Below are 18,742 nucleotides of genomic sequence, written 5' to 3' on the forward strand. Positions count from 1 at the left end.
AAGCGATGTGCTTATTATGCTAATTTATGTTGTATATCCATGTGATGTACAGTATTTTAGTTAATTATTAGAGTCTAGAACCTAAAGAGGTTCATATGGACATTTAGGTGAATGAACATCACGGTGTGTATTAGCCTAAGTCCTAGTGCTACTCAGTATTTCGACCTATATCTAAAAACCATGGCAGTTCAGCCCCTATGGCTGGAACAAGTATATCAGCATAAAGTGTTTTAAAGCTGGGATTTAATCCCATTTTAGCTGGTATTTGACTTCTGTTGAAGCAGCCAATGTTGTCTTCCCCCTCCTCCCAGGAGTACACTACATCTACTTTGGCACTTCTTGAGCCATTCAGTGACCGGCTTCAGTCCACTGAAGGGCAAAAACAAATTACCAAAAATGGGGAAGAGAAGAAGAGAGAAGGTTGTTTCCTTTTGTTTGTTTGGTTTGGGTTTTTTTTTGTTTTTTTGGGTTTTGTTTGTTTGTTTTGTCTTTGTTTGGGGGTGGGGTTTTTTTGTGGTTTTTTTTGTGGTAGGGAGGCTGTCAGTTTAACAAACTGGATCCAACTGAAGACAGGTTATCAGAGGTGGCAGAAGATCACTTAGCCAAGAATGGGAGGAGCATGACCGATGCCTTCAGCCCCCGTGAGCTGTGACAACAGCTCAGCCATGAAGCTCAAACACCTCCCAAACCTGTCCTGGCTACTGCCTGCAGTGCTGGGGGAGCATGTGGAACACCTTCCTCTTGAGACCTTGTACCGCAGATCACAGCGGCCCCAAGATCAGGATTGTATTTGTGACAATTATTAATCCGCACAAGACTTGAATAAAATCAACAGTCTGCAAAGTTTCAGCTAAATTCACAGTATCCTAGCTAATTTCCATTGTTAAGTGAATCACACCTAGCCTCACGATACACAGCACATCTCCATAGGGCCGTCTGACAAATTCAAACACATAAAACACTGCAATTTAAAAAACTGCAAATTCATTTCTGAAATTGAAAAAGCAACAAACAGAATTCTTAAAAAAGGAGGTGGAGGGACATAGGCTGAAACTGGCTGAGAAAGTGTACAGCTCTAGGACCAGTTGCCCTGCAGGTACCCTCACCTCTCACCTGAGCAGGGCAGAGGAAGCTCTCAGCTCCTGTGTCATCTCTGGAGAGCTGAAGCTATTGTATAGCAATTCAATATTGACATAATTTTCTCTCAGTTTCCTTTCCCGTGCATACTGGGTCACTACATCTGGATGAACTTTTTCTTCTCCCTAGAAACAAAGTTCTGGCAGGGCAGAGCAGATGTCTGCAAAAGGGAAACTCTGGGCATTCAGTAGCAGTTGCCTAGCTACAACCTCCCCTAAACGGCAGAAGTCTAGACTTAGTTTTTCCAGCACAGAAAATTAATGCCTGTTGTTCCAAGCACTAATCCTACTGAAAATTCATTACAAATTACAGGACCAACAAGTATAACACAAGATTTTTTTTTTTATTGTTATTATAAAAGAATGATTCAGAGTGCAATATTAAGTTTATGAAACATTTCAAACAATGTGAAGCATTTGAAGAGCTGCTTAGTATAACGATGACATTGGTTGCCCAGGATTCCAGCAGGTGCTAAATTCTACATGAACCTGAAATTAACTTGACTAGCAAGATTCAGGGATTTGCAATGAGTGAACTGTCTCAAAACACACTGGAGGACTCCCAGATTTTTCTATTGCTACTCCGGATCTTACTCCAAGAGTGCCTACAGCCCTAACTTTGCTTGCCAGCATCTTCTAGACTATTTTACTGACTAGCTCTAGGCACTTGCTAGTGATAATGGGTAGTTGGGTAATGCTCCCACTGCCACTGCTGAGAACACATCCATGATAGACCAAAAGAGGCTGCAGACTTACCCAAACAAGGTATACTAGCTGGAGGAAAAAAGGCTATTTAGAGTTCTCCATAGCAGTGCAGAAGTGCTTAGTATTACAATTCTCATTCTTTTTTTTGTCATCAAAAGAACAAAGTACAGCCATCGCTGAGTAACAAGATGGCACCACAAATGCTTTAAGAACTATCATGAGTGAAGAGCCACCGATGGGGAAAAAAGGTCATCACCTATTAACCATATATTCTGAAATAACTACACTCCAAAAATGTTTTGCTACATGTAACAGAAGAATTTTAAAATAACCACTTTCTAAAAACCAAAGTGGACTTAAACTGCAGGGAGATATTTAGGTCAAGAATTTTCTTTTTCCTACAGCCTAACAATGAGCATAGCAAGCACTGAGGCAGCTGGATTGTACAAGTTGGGTGACTTCTGCCTTCAGAGTTTAAAGAACAGGTGAGACAAACCTCTGCCCCAAATTGTTAAGGTTTACCAGAATTTGCTTGAGAACTGGGAAATGAAGGTGATCTCTGGTCTATTTTTTTAAAAAGATCAACAGGAAAAATCTCTCTAAAAAGAGAGGGAAGAAGAAAGAGAAAGCCTGCACACTTTGAAACACAACCCTTGTTCACAAAAATTACCTTCAAGGTTAATGTTCAGAACGCAAAGCACAGCATGCCAAAGAGAGTATTTTGTTGGCACAGCACTGTGGCTCATCGGTGATTTGAAACAGTAGCAAGGCTGGTGTCCCACCACATGCAGCACATCACATCACTGGTGCCCAGCAGGTGCAGCTGCCAAGAAGCCTCTTGCTTCAGCACAGAACATTAGGGAACTAAAGGGGATGAGGTCAGCCCAAAGGGTACTGGAGCACCGTTCCATGGATTACAGATGGTCAGAAAATTTACAACGGACAATTTTTCATCAAAAAAATGCCAGTTTCCCAACATGTGTCACTTCTGAGGACTGCTCTAACAAATCTCTTACTAGATCCCGCTAGCTCGCTTTATTTATCTGTTTGGCACGCCATCAGTGTCAATCATTGTAAACTACCCTGACACCTAGCCTGTCCTAGGGCTGGAGACTTCAGGCTTTCAGTCTCACTGGCTTCCAGGGATGATCAGTACCCATCCTGGGAAAACCAGCTCCCACGGCAGCCTGCGTACAGTTGCTGAGCTCCGACACCTCAGGACTTGTTGAGCAGAAGTAAAAACACAACACACCCCACAAGCTGTACAGATTTTGATCTGACTTGTTTGCAAAAATAACCCCCCAAAATAATTCAACCAGTAATTTTCCCCTTATCAACAATTTTAAACACCTATTTATGCATGAAAAGGACTTAAGGAAACCTCCTGTAACTCCCTCGATGCTCCTCTGTTCAATACTACTCCTGTTGCAAAACACCCGTCCCTTCCCATGTCTCATGTACCCCACCCAGGTCCCCTCGCAAGCTGCTGCCTGTTAGACAGAAACACGTCCATGTCCGTTCCGTAATTCCTGCCAGAACAGGAGAGAAGGCAGATTTCCCCCTTCACTTTCTCATAGCATTGGAAGTACCGGCTTTGACTTAGCAAGAAAACCTGGAGTGCTATTTTGAGGGTTTGTGGGTTTTTGGTGGTTTTTTTCTTTTTTTCTTTTTTTTTTTTTTTTTTGAGGTATTTGAGCCAATCCACATTTAATTCACATTTTCCCAAGGAAGAAAAGTTCTTTTCTTTTCCTTTGCTGTCTGCATGCAGAACTAATCAAGAAAGAACATACCTTTTAAACATTACATGCTGTAAACTTTGAAGGGGGAAAAACACAAAGCAACGTAATTCTCTTCCAAATTCAGTTGATTGGGGAAAGTTCAGTGAACTCAGAAAAATACAACAAAGGTGTATCATGCAGTAAAAAATGGCATTTTTTTTTTTTTAAGGTGAAGCAGGAACGCACCAATCTCCTTTTGTTAACCAAGCGTGTTTGAGACCAAGAGTATGTGCACACGCATGTAGATGCACTGTAGAGATTTTCCAAGCTAAAGAGACTCAGGTTAAGTAATTCTAAATAAATTCTTACATTAAAAGAAAACCAGTTAAAGAAATTCTCTAAAGCTTCATTATTGTGGCAGTGTCTCAGTGTCTGGCATGGAATAAGGTCTGACAGACAGTGGCTTCAGCCTCATCCCCACCCCACACAACCAGATCTTTTCAAGCAGCCTTGCTCACTGTAAAAGATTTAACACTGGGAAACCCTTTCCTTGAGATGGACTAGTGGATTTATAGACCTGTTCACAGAGACAGGCGCAATTCATAATATTTTTTTCTAGTGTTTCAACAGAACTACTTATTATCTAAGCATAGAATTAGACAAATTGTCTGGAGTAAACTAGGGTATGAAATTGAAGTGCCTTAAATACTGCAGATAAATGGTGCTTTCAGGTTCTAACATAGTATAATAAACACAAGGAAACTTTCAATGAATCAAAGGGACTTTTTTGTAAGAGAGCTTATAAAATTAATGTAAAACGTTAAATACGGCAATCTACAAATAGTCATATGAGCTGTTATTCCTGCAGGGCAAAGGTGCCTTTTAATAATATGTTAAATCGCAATATACAGAAATACTACAAAGTGCATTCACTTGACTTTGAAGTTTTGCCACGTTTTTTAGTATCAGATGTTTTTGCTATCAGGTTTTGTTTTACTTCATTTACATATTGTATTTGCCAGTGGACATTACCTGATCAAAGAATCATTTTTGGACTTCTCCAACCGATTTTATTGCTCCATTAGAGAAAAGTCTAACAATTCACAAGGAAAAAAAAAAGTAATCGGCAATCACCTTCTGTCAAAATACTCGAGTTATTTTAAAAGTTGGAAATTGCATTTGGAGTATCAACATGGCTACAGAGACCTCCTACTAACATAATCTGAAAATTCACATCCCATGGAGTGTAAGAAGTTATTCATAAACCTCATTTTTAGTAAAATTTTAATAAAAATGATGCTTCGCATTTTCACATTCTGAAGAGCTAAAAATACATCAGAAACTTATTTACATTTTATAACAACAGAAATGTACAAATCACTATACAAAATGCAGTACCACCTAAAGAAAAACAAGTTTTGTAAAGTTCTAGCAGTTAGGAAATTAAACCTGTATTTTCTGAAGAGATACCACTTTAGAGACTAAGTATCAATAACTGAACAGTGATTTTCTTCACTGAGTTAATAAAAAAAGCTTCCATGCCAATTACGACTATCATTGCTTTTAATTTTGACTGATACAAATATAACCTTACAATAAAAGTTACTGAATTTATAACAAATCAAGTTCAATATATATTCTTTCCCTTGAGGTTTTGCGAAGAATTGTTCAAAATGAGAAAAGTAGTATAGAAACTTTTTTTGTGTGGAAATAAGCTTAGCAAAAGATGAGCAAGTTACAGTTTTACAAAAACTCTAGATTTGTAAACACTCAAACACTGCAGATGTTTGAAGTTATTTCAAAATTATACACATGGCAATCACTGTATGCTATCTGATACAGATGCTTTAGAGTGGAAAAAGTTTGGCACACACTGAACCCATGGAATGGTAAATTTCTGTTCACATTTCTATTTGAAACATGCACATGTGCTGATATGCAAAAGGAAATCTGACATTTTTACTTTTAAAAATACAGGGCACCATGGTATATAGATGAAAAATTTAAAAGATCAGCTCAGTCAGACCCTTAATTACTGTTCAAGTCAACCAGGAGACAGTAACATCAATGAATTTGGATGCCTGAGTTGCAAAAACATGTTGATTCACATGTTTCATGTACGAATAGATCTGATTCTGCGAGCAGTTCAGATTGGGTGATCACTGTGATATCTGGAGTGTAACGTAGGTCATATCTTGGGTGTATTTCTGATAAAACAGATAAGAAACTGATGCATTTAATTTAATGTAGTGAAGACTAATGCAAGCCCCCTATGTTATACCATGACCTTTTAAAAGCTGATAGCTATTTATTGATTTGAAAGCCAACCCAAAGAACAGACATCAGGTCACAAAGTAGTACAGTATCAATAAATCTACAGTAGTTGTACTGCAGAAGTGACAGAAAAATGCTTCAAATTGAACAGTGACAGCTTTTACCAATGTAATGCTTCAGGATCATACAGTTACTCTTAAAGCGGTTTTGTGTAGAAGTTTTAATCCTACTTTGAGCGGAAAAAACCCCACAGCAATCAAAGTAGTATGAAGAAACACTATTGAAGTGCCCAAACTGTTTTTACATTCATTTGAACCCATGTCTCTGAAAAGGTGAAATATTCTGGCCTGGGATATGTATGGTCTGCAAATCTAATGTTAAAAAATTTGTTACTTTAACCCATGAGGATACTGTATGATTAGTAGAAAATCTTCAGCAGACACAAAAAAAAATGAGAGATGAAACTGCAGCAAGAGAGCATGGCAAACCTGAGAGATCTATTAGTGCATAAATCTGCTTGAAAACTAAAAAGATAGAAAGAGAGAGCTAACGAACTACAATAAAAGTTATGTCTTCAAAGCAGTAAGTTATAACAGGGTGGGAAATGTTTAATATGCACATTTGCCTGCAAAAGGGTCACTATCTTTCTGAAAATAAAGAGCCGGCATTTTTCACAGCATCAGATTTATGATAAAAAGCCATAAATTGTATTTTTTTAATATTATGCTTTTCCCACCCTGGCAGAGAATAAACATGAATTTAGAAGCACAGTAGAAGTGAAAAACAAAGAAGAGGAGAGAGAGAAAGCAGCAGAGAAAGACAGAAAAGGTGAATACAGAGCTACAGAAGTGTTTATTGAGCATGCTACAGAGGTAAGCAGAGTACACACAAAATGAAATTAAACAACCATCAAACCTCCCAACTTTGTTAGAAAATTAATTTTTAATTGTGCCACTTTCAAACTATACTGAATTTTACAATTCTAAAGATGTAAAAACTCAACTAATAGAAAATATACATGACCATTTGTTTTCTACATAGATAACAGAATCTATGAATCTTGAAACTAAGTACATCAATTTCAAAAAGTATTGGTCATTTTAACAGAATCAAGGTAACAGTTCAGAGTGACAGAACTGCTTTCAAATTAACTGGATCTGTAGATTCTGAGCCATGTTTATAGTAAAGTCAGATCAATTTCTAAATACAAAATATTTTGAAGAGATTTATTAAAACTGAATATTACAATGCAAGGTAAATTAAGACTAAAGGCACATAAACTTTGGTCCCACCTGGTTGTCAGTTTTAGAAAACTGCCACAAAATTTCCTGCAAGCATTTGCAGCAAACTTTCTTCGTCACTGAAAGATACATGCACCATGTCCTGAACTAGCTTGACCAGTCTGTACATGCTCAGAAATCCACAACCATATTCCATATCTTAATTACAAACTAAAGATGGCAATATATATTGAAATGCACATAAGTCATGTCAACTTCAAAAACATCTACGAAAAATATTCAGCCACAAACAAGACATTACTTAGTGCTGACATTTATATGATACATCCCACAAGAGTGTGTACAAAAAGGTTAAGATTCCACATTGCTTTTCACATGGGGCTCAAAGTCACAGAAGTCACTTTTTGTCCTTTAAGAAATTAATATTCTGTACCTTGTTAATTTTAACTAATGCCTACATTCATAATTGAATCTAGACCAGAACCTTGAAATACAAAAGGCCTCTTTAAAAAAAGAGCACAAAGCAAAAAGTAGCAGAAATCAAATAATGTGATTTTATTCTTTCAGCATAATGCATCTTATCCAATTAAAAAGAAAAATAAGTGGCAAGCCAGCAGATGAAGGAATCTATCGAGCAGGAGAAACAAAAGCTTAACCTTTTTACACACCCCTGCCTAAACATATTTAAATTATCATGTAACAATGTGCCCCAGACAACCAAATTTGCTTTTTACTAGTTACGCAACTCCAGCAGTACTAGTTTTCCTTTTTAAGGCACGTACATCAACTAAGTTGAAAAACTCTGGTATTAACTTTAAATCTTTTAAACAAAATGATGGTTTATCTAAACAAGTTGAACAACAGCAGTTAGTATCACTGCTTAACTTTTTTATTTTTAAAACAACCAAGGAATGATAACAGCATGAAAAAAAAATAAAAACCAACAGAACACAAACTCTGGTCCCCACTTTCCTGAACAGTCAATAGGTGACAACACCAAACAATGCAATACATCCTCATTTTCAATCTGTCTTTTTAAATAGTTGACTTAGAGAAAGAAACTCTCAGATGGTGATTTTCTCCAAGATTGTAATTGTGAAGATCAATCAAAGCCTGAATAGCTTCTTCTACTGTTGACATCTGAAGAAGTGCCATCTTGTGATCTCTTCTGAAACAAAATAATGGCATTAGGGACTTGAACACTACAGGGGTTCTCCTACTATCTGCTATTCTCTATGCACTTTTCCTTAAGACATTCTGCAAAAACACACTCAAGCAGTCTTTTGTTAAAGCTATGTACAGGAAAGTTACTTACTGAAAAAATTTAAATGCTTTCACAGTGCCTCCAGTGTTAGCAAACAATGTGCGTAGATCCTCTTCTGCTACTGATGGTCTACAGACAGAAAGAAAACAAGCATAGTAAGAAATTATTAGTTAATTGTGTTGCGATTCCCATCAATACTACTGGCTTACGGACAGCCAACACTTACGGAATATTGGACAGATGAAGTGTTGCAGAAGGAGGAAATATATTTTGAAAGTTTTTTGAGCCAGGCTTCTTGAAGCGATGAAGAGGTGAATTTCCAAAATCTTTAGTCAGCCCTTGGTCATCCAGTCCCTCTCGAGGTAGTTGTACTGTCTGATGTTTAGAAAGAGTAACCCGAATAATCTTTCCATACATTTTTTGTCCATTAAGGTGGCTCATGGCTGAAAAAGACAACAGGTTTACTCAATTCAGCATTACTTTTCAATAGCTTGTGGGACATCACACATAACCCTGGCAAACAAGAAAAAAACCCAAGTAAATCAAAGGGTCAGTCTCCTAAAAGACTGGAATCAAGAGCTAGGTCTGCAGAATCTGCACGAATATTTATTTATTTAAAGGCCGTCACATGAGATTCAGCTGCTGAATTCGTTTAGGATATTGTGCAGACCTTCTGGAATAGAAATGGATGCCGTAAGACTTTGGATTTTGTGGGTAACCAGGATACAAGACAAACTGACAAATGTAAACATGCTTAGTTCACCTGATTTTACAGAACATAATGTCAAGTACCTAGACTAAGGGGAATATAAACAGAAAACTGATCTTACCCAGCTGTGACTGGTTTCCATCAGCCATCTGTATAAGAGCACTGTCTTTCTTATTGTATAAAATCTTCACACGCTGCACATCACCATAAACACCTTTTCAAAGTCAAAGGTAACCCAAAAGAAAAAGTTCATTTTAAAGCCAGTCACCTAAGTAATATATTTTGACATATTAATGGAACATTCAGACAGCAACAAGATCACTCACTCAAACTCAACACTCTCACAAATGAATAAAGGAGATAAAGATTTTGAATAGTGAATTTTGAAAAGAATAATTTCTGATAAACCCTCAAAGCTATGTGAATGATATTAAATTAAAGACCATGCAAAAATATATTAGCATGCATTAAAAGAAAATTTGTGTCTATGGAGAGTTTTAAACAGCAAAAGAAAAATAGCAAAAGATTTACTATTCGACTTTAAGCCAAAGTGCTAGCTACAAATAAGAATTAAGGTGAAACAAATAAACAACAACAAAAAAAACCACAACAAAAAAAACCAAACCAAAATCAAATAAATAATAAAAGTATAGTGCTAACAATAACATACCGAAGAGGGTAAACAGACTTTGGGGCGTAACCATCTTTAGAAGGAGAGAAGAGCAAGCAGCGTAAGACAAGAAGAGAGAAGAGTCGAGGAAGAGCGGAGATGAACAGATCATCCATAACGAAGGGTGGTTCCCGCAGAATGGTGAGGTGGTCATGGATCATGGTTTCAAGGCGGTTAATTGGGGCAAGTTGGTCCGAGGAACATTTTGTTCAAGCACAGAAGCATGAACATAAGGAATGAAGACAGGGAATGTGGACAAAGACGAGAAGGGTAAGAAAGGGAAGGGCATGGGAATTTGGATCAAGACAAGGAAAGGGAAGTTGAACACATGGGGAAAAGGATGAAATGGGGAAGGGAATACAGCAATGCAGAAGAAAAAATAAGGAAGTGGGGAACAAAAAAAAAATAAAATATAGGTCAGTACATAGGAAATGCAGGAATTTGGTCAGAAAATGGTTGGTTTATGTACTGTACAAGAAAAACTGAGTAAAATGTAGTCACCCAAGACAAATATGGGTAAAGTACATTCATATCAAGAGTAAACTACAGCATTTCATCTCAACATGAAAATAAATTAAAAAAGCATGCAATAGAAATTTTAAACTTTGAACTTTAACTGCGTAAGCATGGCTGGTTATGAAATGCAGGCAAAAAATCTTTCAAAATGGCACTCTGATCTAAAACATTTTAACATGCAAGACTGTGGATGACAAAATAGTACCAGATGATAAAAAAAAGCTTAATGATCTACAGCGACAGAGGCCAGTTAAAAATGGAACAGCTAGACTGATACAAACTTCCCACATTTCATACCAGCTTTCACAGCCATCAAAATAAGTGTACAGGACAGTAAAAATGCAAAACTAAATAAACCCCTCCAGATTTCAGAGTTAGCAAGAAAGATACAGTTAGGGTGAAAATGCTTTGCCATATTTTTTTAATTATTATTTTTTAAAGACAAATGAGTAACTGCAAAGAAAAAAATTACTAAGAGAGACTGGAAGAGTGCCTCGTCAAGATCTTTGGGAGAACCTTCAAAGAAAAATGTGTTAGACTAGTTTACATAAATTAAGACCTTAAAACATGAGATACAAGCATGAAATGAAACAGCAAACAATTAGAAGAAACAAAACAGAAATTCTAGTTTATGTGATTATAATTGCAAAAGAAAGCATAGTTGGTATTTTGTAAAAATAAAGCTTTCAATTCAAATGTCAAACATGCAGTAGTTACCACATTTTTCTTAGAAAAAATAGGTAGCCGACTATCAAAGGACATTTAAAGTTGTTAGCTACCTGGGAAAACAAAAGTATTTAACAATAATGGCTTTAAGATTAACTTTGGGGGATTTTTTAAAAAACACAACAACAACAAAAAAACCAGCAAAAATACTTTGAGCTTAAAATACAAATGTAAGAGGCCAAATGCAAAGAAATTATAAAATACTGACAAATGAAATGTGACTAAAGAGGAAAAAAAAAGTAAAATTGTTTCACTGACCTCTTCATTTAAATTGCTGACCAGAAGGACTGTGTTGCCACCAGCCGAAACTCCAGGCATTCCCACACGGCCGGCAGCAGCGGCTGCAGCTGCAGCTGCCGCATTTGGAATAGCCAAAGGACTCAGTGCTCCTGGAACAGCTGCAACAGGAAGCCCTAATTTTAAAATAAAGCATATTTTACGAAACACACACAAGTCGTTTAAAAACGTACCTATATCAGTAAAAGTGTTACATACAACACTCTACAAAGCAGACCATTCCACTGTTAAAGTGATCCAAAGGGTTGTGAAATGGGTTGCTACATTAAAACACCAAAGGGAAATGCGAAAACTTTTTTGATTCAGATCAAGTCGTCAAAGGAGTGATGAGGTGTAAACCATGTTTCCTTTCCAAATAAACATTCTTGTGCACCAAAACTTTTCCCACTGTACTCCAAAATGTGGCTAGTTTATCAAAACAGTTTAAACGCTAATTGTGCTCTCTGCATCATCACACCCCTCTTGTGCATCCCCCTTTGAGAGGCATTCCTGTCTCCAACCTGACGCTTCCGACTAAACACACACCTGAGCTGGGGATGTGAACAGGCACTATACACACTTTGTGTAGGAAGAGCTTTATCCTATTTGATCAAAAGTTTATTTGCACATTTTAACAGTACAGTAAAAGGACACTAACATAGCAAAATGTATATAAATGTATATAAAAACAAGGAAACAAATTTGGCATTTTATTTTCCTTTACTGCAATTGGGTTCGCAGATTTCAGTATTTTTACAAAATTTCTAATGTGTATACGATTGTGCTAACACAACTTTTGACCAACCTGCCAAGTAGACAGTCTAAATATAACCTTTACACTATGCATCTCAGACTACTTCCCTTCCCACATGAAGTTTTATTTTAAAGAAAGTCATAAGAGAAAATGCTTCTGTTTCAGTCAGTGCCCAAATATTAGACAGATAATACTAAATGTAATTAACCCCTAATTAAAAAAAAAAAAAAAATCAGATTTACTGTCAAAAAAGAACATGCAGGAGGACAGAAAGGGGCAGTGAGCAAGGTTGCTTTTTAAAAAAATTATTTTTTAATTTAATAAAAAAAGATGTCTAGCTCTACTCCACCTCTTTATTTATTTTTTGTTGCACAAATCTGTGAAAAATGACTAATTAAAAAAAAAAAGGGAGGGAGAGATTTTGCTGGGCTGGACAAATGATGCCTCAAAGGCTACAGGACATCATCCATCACTACTTTGCAATAGTGTTTAACAGTATCACTGATCAAGCATTGGAAAATATTTCCTGGTAATTTCCTATCAAAGCACATACAGAATTAAGAACAGTAAGTATTCTAAGAAAGGAAATTAAAGATATGGAATGCTTGACAAGAAAAGTTTAAAAGATTTAAAATGTTAGTATTCAGGGGTCAAACCAGAGGAACAGAACGTTCTGAGTAGTGACAATTCTAGTCATCTCTCATGATGGGATGAGGGATAATCTACTTGAATCAAAAGGCAACAAATATGTTCTTTTTATTCCATTATATGTTTTATTTGTGGGACTGACTGTAATACAAAAACAGAAGGAAACCCCCTATCTTGTCTTCCTCTCTCCCATCCTGCAAAAACACTTAATAGATTTGAGAATGTGTTACGTGGTCTACGGAAACAACAGGCACTTACATTAAAGAGGCAATAAAGTAACACCCAATATGCTTGATCATGTAAGACAAGCAGCAGCTCCCAGGGGCGACGGAAGCACTGCCGCAGGGGCGCTGCTGCGTGGTCCCTGTCATGGGGCTGCACTGGGCCTGCAGGGACCGCAGGGACACGGGCTGTCACAGCGAGGATGTGGAATTAGAGGCACTGCCGCTAGTCGAAGCATAGCATTTCGTTTCTCAAAATCCATTTTGTGTGAAAGTGTAATACCATACACTTATGTATATTAATAGCATAATAATACATGTTTTGCTCTTGGGTTAAAGCTGAAGAATGTAGCTTTACTGTCATGAAAAAACAATTAATAAAAGATGCAGTTAAAGAAAGTATCCCTGTGGAAGAAGTAAAGAAGTTTATTCCCAAAAATCAGACTCTAATACACAGGGAAACTTTTGAATATAAAATGAAACTCCTCAAACAACTTAAACACCCCCCAGCTATGTTCTGAAAAAAAAAATGTTTTAGAAATGTACTTTTGACTCCCTTTATTGTATATGCTGAATGTCACATTTATTTACACTCGGCTACTGCAGAGGTCACACAGACAGAAATGTGAAGAATGACAGTCCAGTGTGACAGATGTCCACCTGAAGGGAAACTACTTATTTTATACTAGGTCAACAGCAATCATTTCACTATTAGAAAATGCCAAGATAGTAAAGCATTTCAAACCTTCTAATGTGTCTAAGCACCTTTTTGTAGCCATAGAAGCGTTAAGCCAGTCCAGTACTTTAGGAATAAAGGAATTTAAAGATGACTAGTGAAGTTTTTACAGCTCTTTCCATAGTTGGGCAGAGCATAGCTGAGTAATTCATACTTTTAAAGAGCAAAATTCTTCACAGCATCAAACTCTCTACAGGACATTCTTTGGTTCCACTGAAGTAGTTAAAAACAAAGATTAATTCAACACCATTCATATAGAAATATTTTCAATTATTATCCTTTGAAACAGACTAAATTAATAAGAATCTTAAGAAGGGGCAGTAGTGGAAAGTGCTAATAAAGCAAGCCAGGGATGACAGCAAGGGATAAAGCTGTGGGCACCCTAACCACAACAACATATTTACACTTGTAATATTAAACAAATATCTAAAGTGGAGTTAAAGTATTATTACATATTAGTATTTGCAATTATAAGCAGTTCTTATATAAAATATTTTGGCTTCTGAAGTTCAGTATAATATAGTTGCTGTTTATTCCAAGGTTTTTTTCTGTAATATCTCCTGTAATTTTTTTATTGTGGGGAGAACATGTATAACTTTTCCTGTGTGAGATGAAAAAAAAAAAAAAACAAACCAAACCAACAAAAAAAAAACAACTACCATCTGCTTCTGATAATACCATTAAAATCAACCCATTCTGTCCATTAGTGATTTTTTTATTCTTTCAAAAGGATAACAAGACTCATTGAAAAGATGTCCAATTTACAGTCTCAAAGATTTCTGCTACCTTAGTTTCATCACAGCAGAGGATGCAGCAGACAAATGAACAATGACGCATGCAGGCTAGGATCAGCTATGTGACTGATACGTTTCTAACCGCTTACATAGCACATGCAGACCTCATTTCTTTAAAGGTCATCCAAATTACAAACCCACAGAAAACACAATGCCTGTTCTGTAGGTCTCTACTGCACTGATTTGACATTTTGATTTAAGCAAATAAAAAAATGTTAATAAATAAAAATAAGAACAACTTGTATTGTGATCACTAGTTACCATGCAACATACTGTTCAAGATTTGAGGACAACATGATCGACTGGTATTAGAAAGCTTTGTAACCAGCTTTATTTTAGCTTCCAACAACTACAGATAACAGGTTTTTCTTTTTCCGGATATTAATGAAAACATACCAATATACACCTTTTTTCCTAGCCTTTTTAGGTCCTTCTCCTCAATGAAGTTTAAACACAGCATGTCACATTACTTATTCCCCTTCAAAGTATCGTTCTGTATGACTTCTGAAATGCAAATTACTAATACCATTTTAATAAGAGACGAATTAAAGCTATACTAAAAGTATATGATGAACTTATCTATGAAAACCACAGGCAGCAGGAGTAGTTGTTTCAATGCAGGTATACACAACTGCGACCGAGAACTGGATTTAGTTCCTAGTCCTGATATTAACTTTTTTGTAGCTTTATCTCAAGTCACCACCATGTTTTTGAACTTGTTACTGGCCTACTTCTTATACTTAAACTGAACGCGTTTGGGGGAGATAGAGGTTCTTTTAAAAATCTCCACATAACAGCTTATGAAGCTGCAAGTGTTACCACACTACACCGTAAAGTTACATTTACTGAAGAGGAGGGTTAATTCCATCCATAAGGAAACTGAGATATGTAACGGTTTTGTATTAATGCAGATTTAAACACCAAGAGTAACAAGACACATCTTGTCACTAAAACAACTCACAAAATTACATTAAAAGTAAATGTAATTTCTGACATATGAATTACAGCACACTGTTAAAAACAAAAGGCACCCAAGTTCTGTAACTATCTGGCATATAATAGCATAACATAAGCAAAAGTCAGAACTGAGTCCTCACCACATTTTCTGTTAGCTTTCTCGTTATATACATATAAGAGAACAGCTACTGCAAGCATTTTAACCGAACGCTACAGATTCAACTTGTTGTATTCTTTCTGAGTAGGCAAAAGAACACGAAGAGCATCACATTAAGCTCAAAATGGAGTTCCCCTCTTTCATGTGGAAACATGCCCTTTGGGAACCATCTGGGAATGGGACATGGTAGACACTGACTGAGAACACTCTGAAGTTATTCTTTATCAACACTACAGAAATAAGTATTCTAAAGCAAGCAAAATGAAATACTGAGAGAAAAACAAAGAGCAGGAAGAAGGTCACTGCTATCATTCTGCCATACTTTTAATTTTTTTTTCTATCCTTTACCCTTTCTTATTCACATTACTTATATTTTGTGTCTTTTTGCACAGTAAGCAGCCCAGAATGAGAACCCTGTTCTTCCATATTCAAACAAGCATCATTCCCATGTTGACAACTATCCAAATGGCTAAGGCACTAACAGTACTATGGAGCCTTTTTGTAAAGTTTTTCAGCTGTAGAGCTCCAATTCTGTAAAAAAACCCACCAAACAAGGCAACTTGGAGAAAAAACAAACACCAGAACCCAAACAAAAAAAAATGAAACAAAACAAAAAACTCCAAACCAAACAAAACCCACAAAAACATCAACTAGCAATAAAAAGAGATCACTGTATAATCACACCCACCTGGCAGATGATGCAGACTTACAGTTTACCAAGCTCACTCAACTGGCTACGAGCAGAGTTAGAAAAAGCACCCAGCTCCCTTAAGTCTTTCAATACAATGAATCATTTTACAGAAGAAAAAAACAACTTTGGCATATAATCTTCACTACTCATCATAATAAACACGACTGACTCTGAAAGTGTTACACAGCTGCAATGCAAGTAGCTCATGTTGTGCAGCTTTTATTTTCTTGCTGTTTGGAAAAACAATGCATTTTAAAGAGGTCCATCCAGACAGTGACTATTAAAATATTCAATTAGCTAATAACTGCCATCTTAATAATTTTACTAGCAAAACCTTTAATATGCACAGAAGAATGAGTCTAATTAAAATCAAAAGGTTAGAAAATTTATGTAGTTTTGTAAAATTACAAAAGCGTCTAAGTGACTTTCAAGCCCAAACCACTAGAATATAAAGTCAGCTAAAGTGACTTGGATAACTACAACAAGTATAGTAATCACAATTACTAGACATATCCAAAGTGCCGCAATGACCCAAGTGATACCTGTTAATTTGATGTGTACTGTAAGCATTCTATACACAGAAGGATGTTAGTAAGCCTGAGACAGGAAATCAGAATTCAGGAAAATGTTAAATTAAAAACAAATTAAAAACAAAAAATTAAAAATGTTAAATTAAAAAACATTGGCAAAACTGCAGTTGGCACTCTCTCCTCTCCTAAATCCCTGCCCTACAAAACCTAACATGACAGCAGAGGCCCCTCTTTGCTACTTAAACTCTGACTTAAAGTTGGCCCACCCTGTACAAAAAACAAAGGATGAAATCCATGTTGTTCTTCAGTTCTCTTTAGTAGAATATGGGTAATGATGAAAGAAAAAATAATAAGAGCAAGGACTAAGTGGGAAGAACAATGATCACAACATAATAAGCCAGGTTTTATAAAAGTCATGAGATTGTAACTGAGTACTATTAAATTTTAAGAAGTAGGAAGTGAAATTCATGCAATGAATTGTGATAAATTAAAAAAAACCCCACCAAAACACAAAACAAACAAATTTCTCCTGAAGCTTGCAGAACATGCTGAATTAATTATTTTACTAACAGTCAGAAGATGTATTTGTCTGTACCTATCTCAGAGCATTTCACCTACTTCTTCAGATGAACTTGAAAGCTGTCAGGATATTAGAACTAAAGTACCAGGGCACAAGTGCAACTACAGATTTTTTCCTGTTATTTACAGAAACTATAAAGTAGTACCTTTTTTTTTCTTTTAAGCAAAGAACACAATCTTTCCTTATTAAAGGAAACCAATAAATGTTTTCATGATCTGATATTACAATTAAACAACAGCATGAATGACACATGTAAATCATGTTAAGTCTCAGGTGAGAGGGTGGACAAGGTGGGCAATAGCAGCTGAGAAGAACATATCAAAGAGGGAAGGACAGATTTGAGAATTAAAGTAGAACCAACTTGACTTTTCCTTATATGTTGCATATTTCTCATTTTGTCATACATTCTCTCATTCATTTACGCAGGACTTCTAAAGACAATTGTGCTACTACAATTCAGATCACCATATAGACCAAATCCTGACTGGACCTTTGGAGACTACTGCAATTTCAGATCTTTAGTTTTTAGAAGGATTAATAAACATTTATATCAAGTGACTTTGCAATACAAAAGAACAATGTCAGAATCATACCTAGAAGAGAAGTCTCCTTTGCAAATGCTGCAGCAATAGCTGGGTCCAGAGCTGGCTGCCCATCACCAGATGGAAGGTCAGGACGAGTGTAGTCCCTGCTTTTATCGTTGTTGTACTTGACGTTCAAATTCACCAATTTGGAAAAATCAATCCGTAGGGTACAGCAAGCATTATAAATATTTTGACCATCTAGGGCCTGGAAAAGGAAATTAGTTTATTTAAAAATTACACAATACAGGTTGGTTGCACAACATTTTTTTCTTTAAAAATAAACAAGGTCAGCATATATATATTTATCCATCTTACTATCTAGCTTAAAACCAATTAAGATTAAAATGCATGAACCTCTCTTAATATGATTCCAGGAAGCTCGATGTTTACTTCTCTTACCTAGAAACCATTTATGCAAAGTGGCAAGAGACATTTTAATTCAGTCAAACTTAAAAGTTAGTCTGTTGAATATAGTTAATTAACCTGTATTCCATAGTACACCTTTAAATCAGACATAATGCCAAATAAGTTTCTCAAGGAAAAAAAAAAAAAAACAAAAAAAAACAACCAAAGAAAAACAACAACAAAAACCCCACTATTTAAAAAAAAAAAAAAAAAAAAAAAATCACACAAATACTCTTTTACAGGGAAAGCCGACCTGAGGAAAAAAAAAAAATTAAAAATCTAGACTTAAATAGTGTGTTAGATAGCTATCTGGTAAAGCACAATATTTACATTATTCCTGCACGTTTTTTTTCTGCCCTGAAAGGTCATAGGTGGCAGAATCGAAAGAAAAGCAACTTTATCTGGTAACGTAATGTTACTAACACTTCCAAAAAATGTTATTTTCACAAT

General features: G+C 36.0%; 1 protein-coding gene across 5 annotated transcripts in view; it reads right to left on the reverse strand.

Annotated features, from left to right (window-relative positions):
* Positions 1-3,135: 3,135 nt before the first annotated feature.
* The window catches only part of PTBP2 (polypyrimidine tract binding protein 2), a 57,399-nt gene continuing 41,792 nt past the window's right edge, over positions 3,136-18,742 (reverse strand). For 2 of the 5 annotated variants that reach the window (XM_082053958.1, XM_082053957.1), the window contains 7 exons: positions 17,897-18,092; positions 11,218-11,372; positions 9,718-9,751; positions 9,169-9,261; positions 8,565-8,781; positions 8,390-8,467; positions 3,136-8,242 (listed from right to left, as the gene is read on the reverse strand). In XM_082053958.1, the coding sequence (XP_081910084.1) occupies positions 8,110-8,242; positions 8,390-8,467; positions 8,565-8,781; positions 9,169-9,261; positions 9,718-9,751; positions 11,218-11,372; positions 17,897-18,092 (906 nt within the window). In that variant the 3' untranslated portion in view covers positions 3,136-8,109. The remainder of the gene's footprint in view (positions 8,243-8,389; positions 8,468-8,564; positions 8,782-9,168; positions 9,262-9,717; positions 9,752-11,217; positions 11,373-17,896; positions 18,093-18,742) is intronic. The other 3 variants (XM_082053955.1, XM_082053956.1, XM_082053954.1) reach the window with 3 other exon arrangements.

This window comes from Streptopelia decaocto, assembly GCF_964273445.1.
Source record: "Streptopelia decaocto genome assembly, chromosome: 5".
NCBI lineage: Eukaryota > Metazoa > Chordata > Aves > Columbiformes > Columbidae > Streptopelia > Streptopelia decaocto.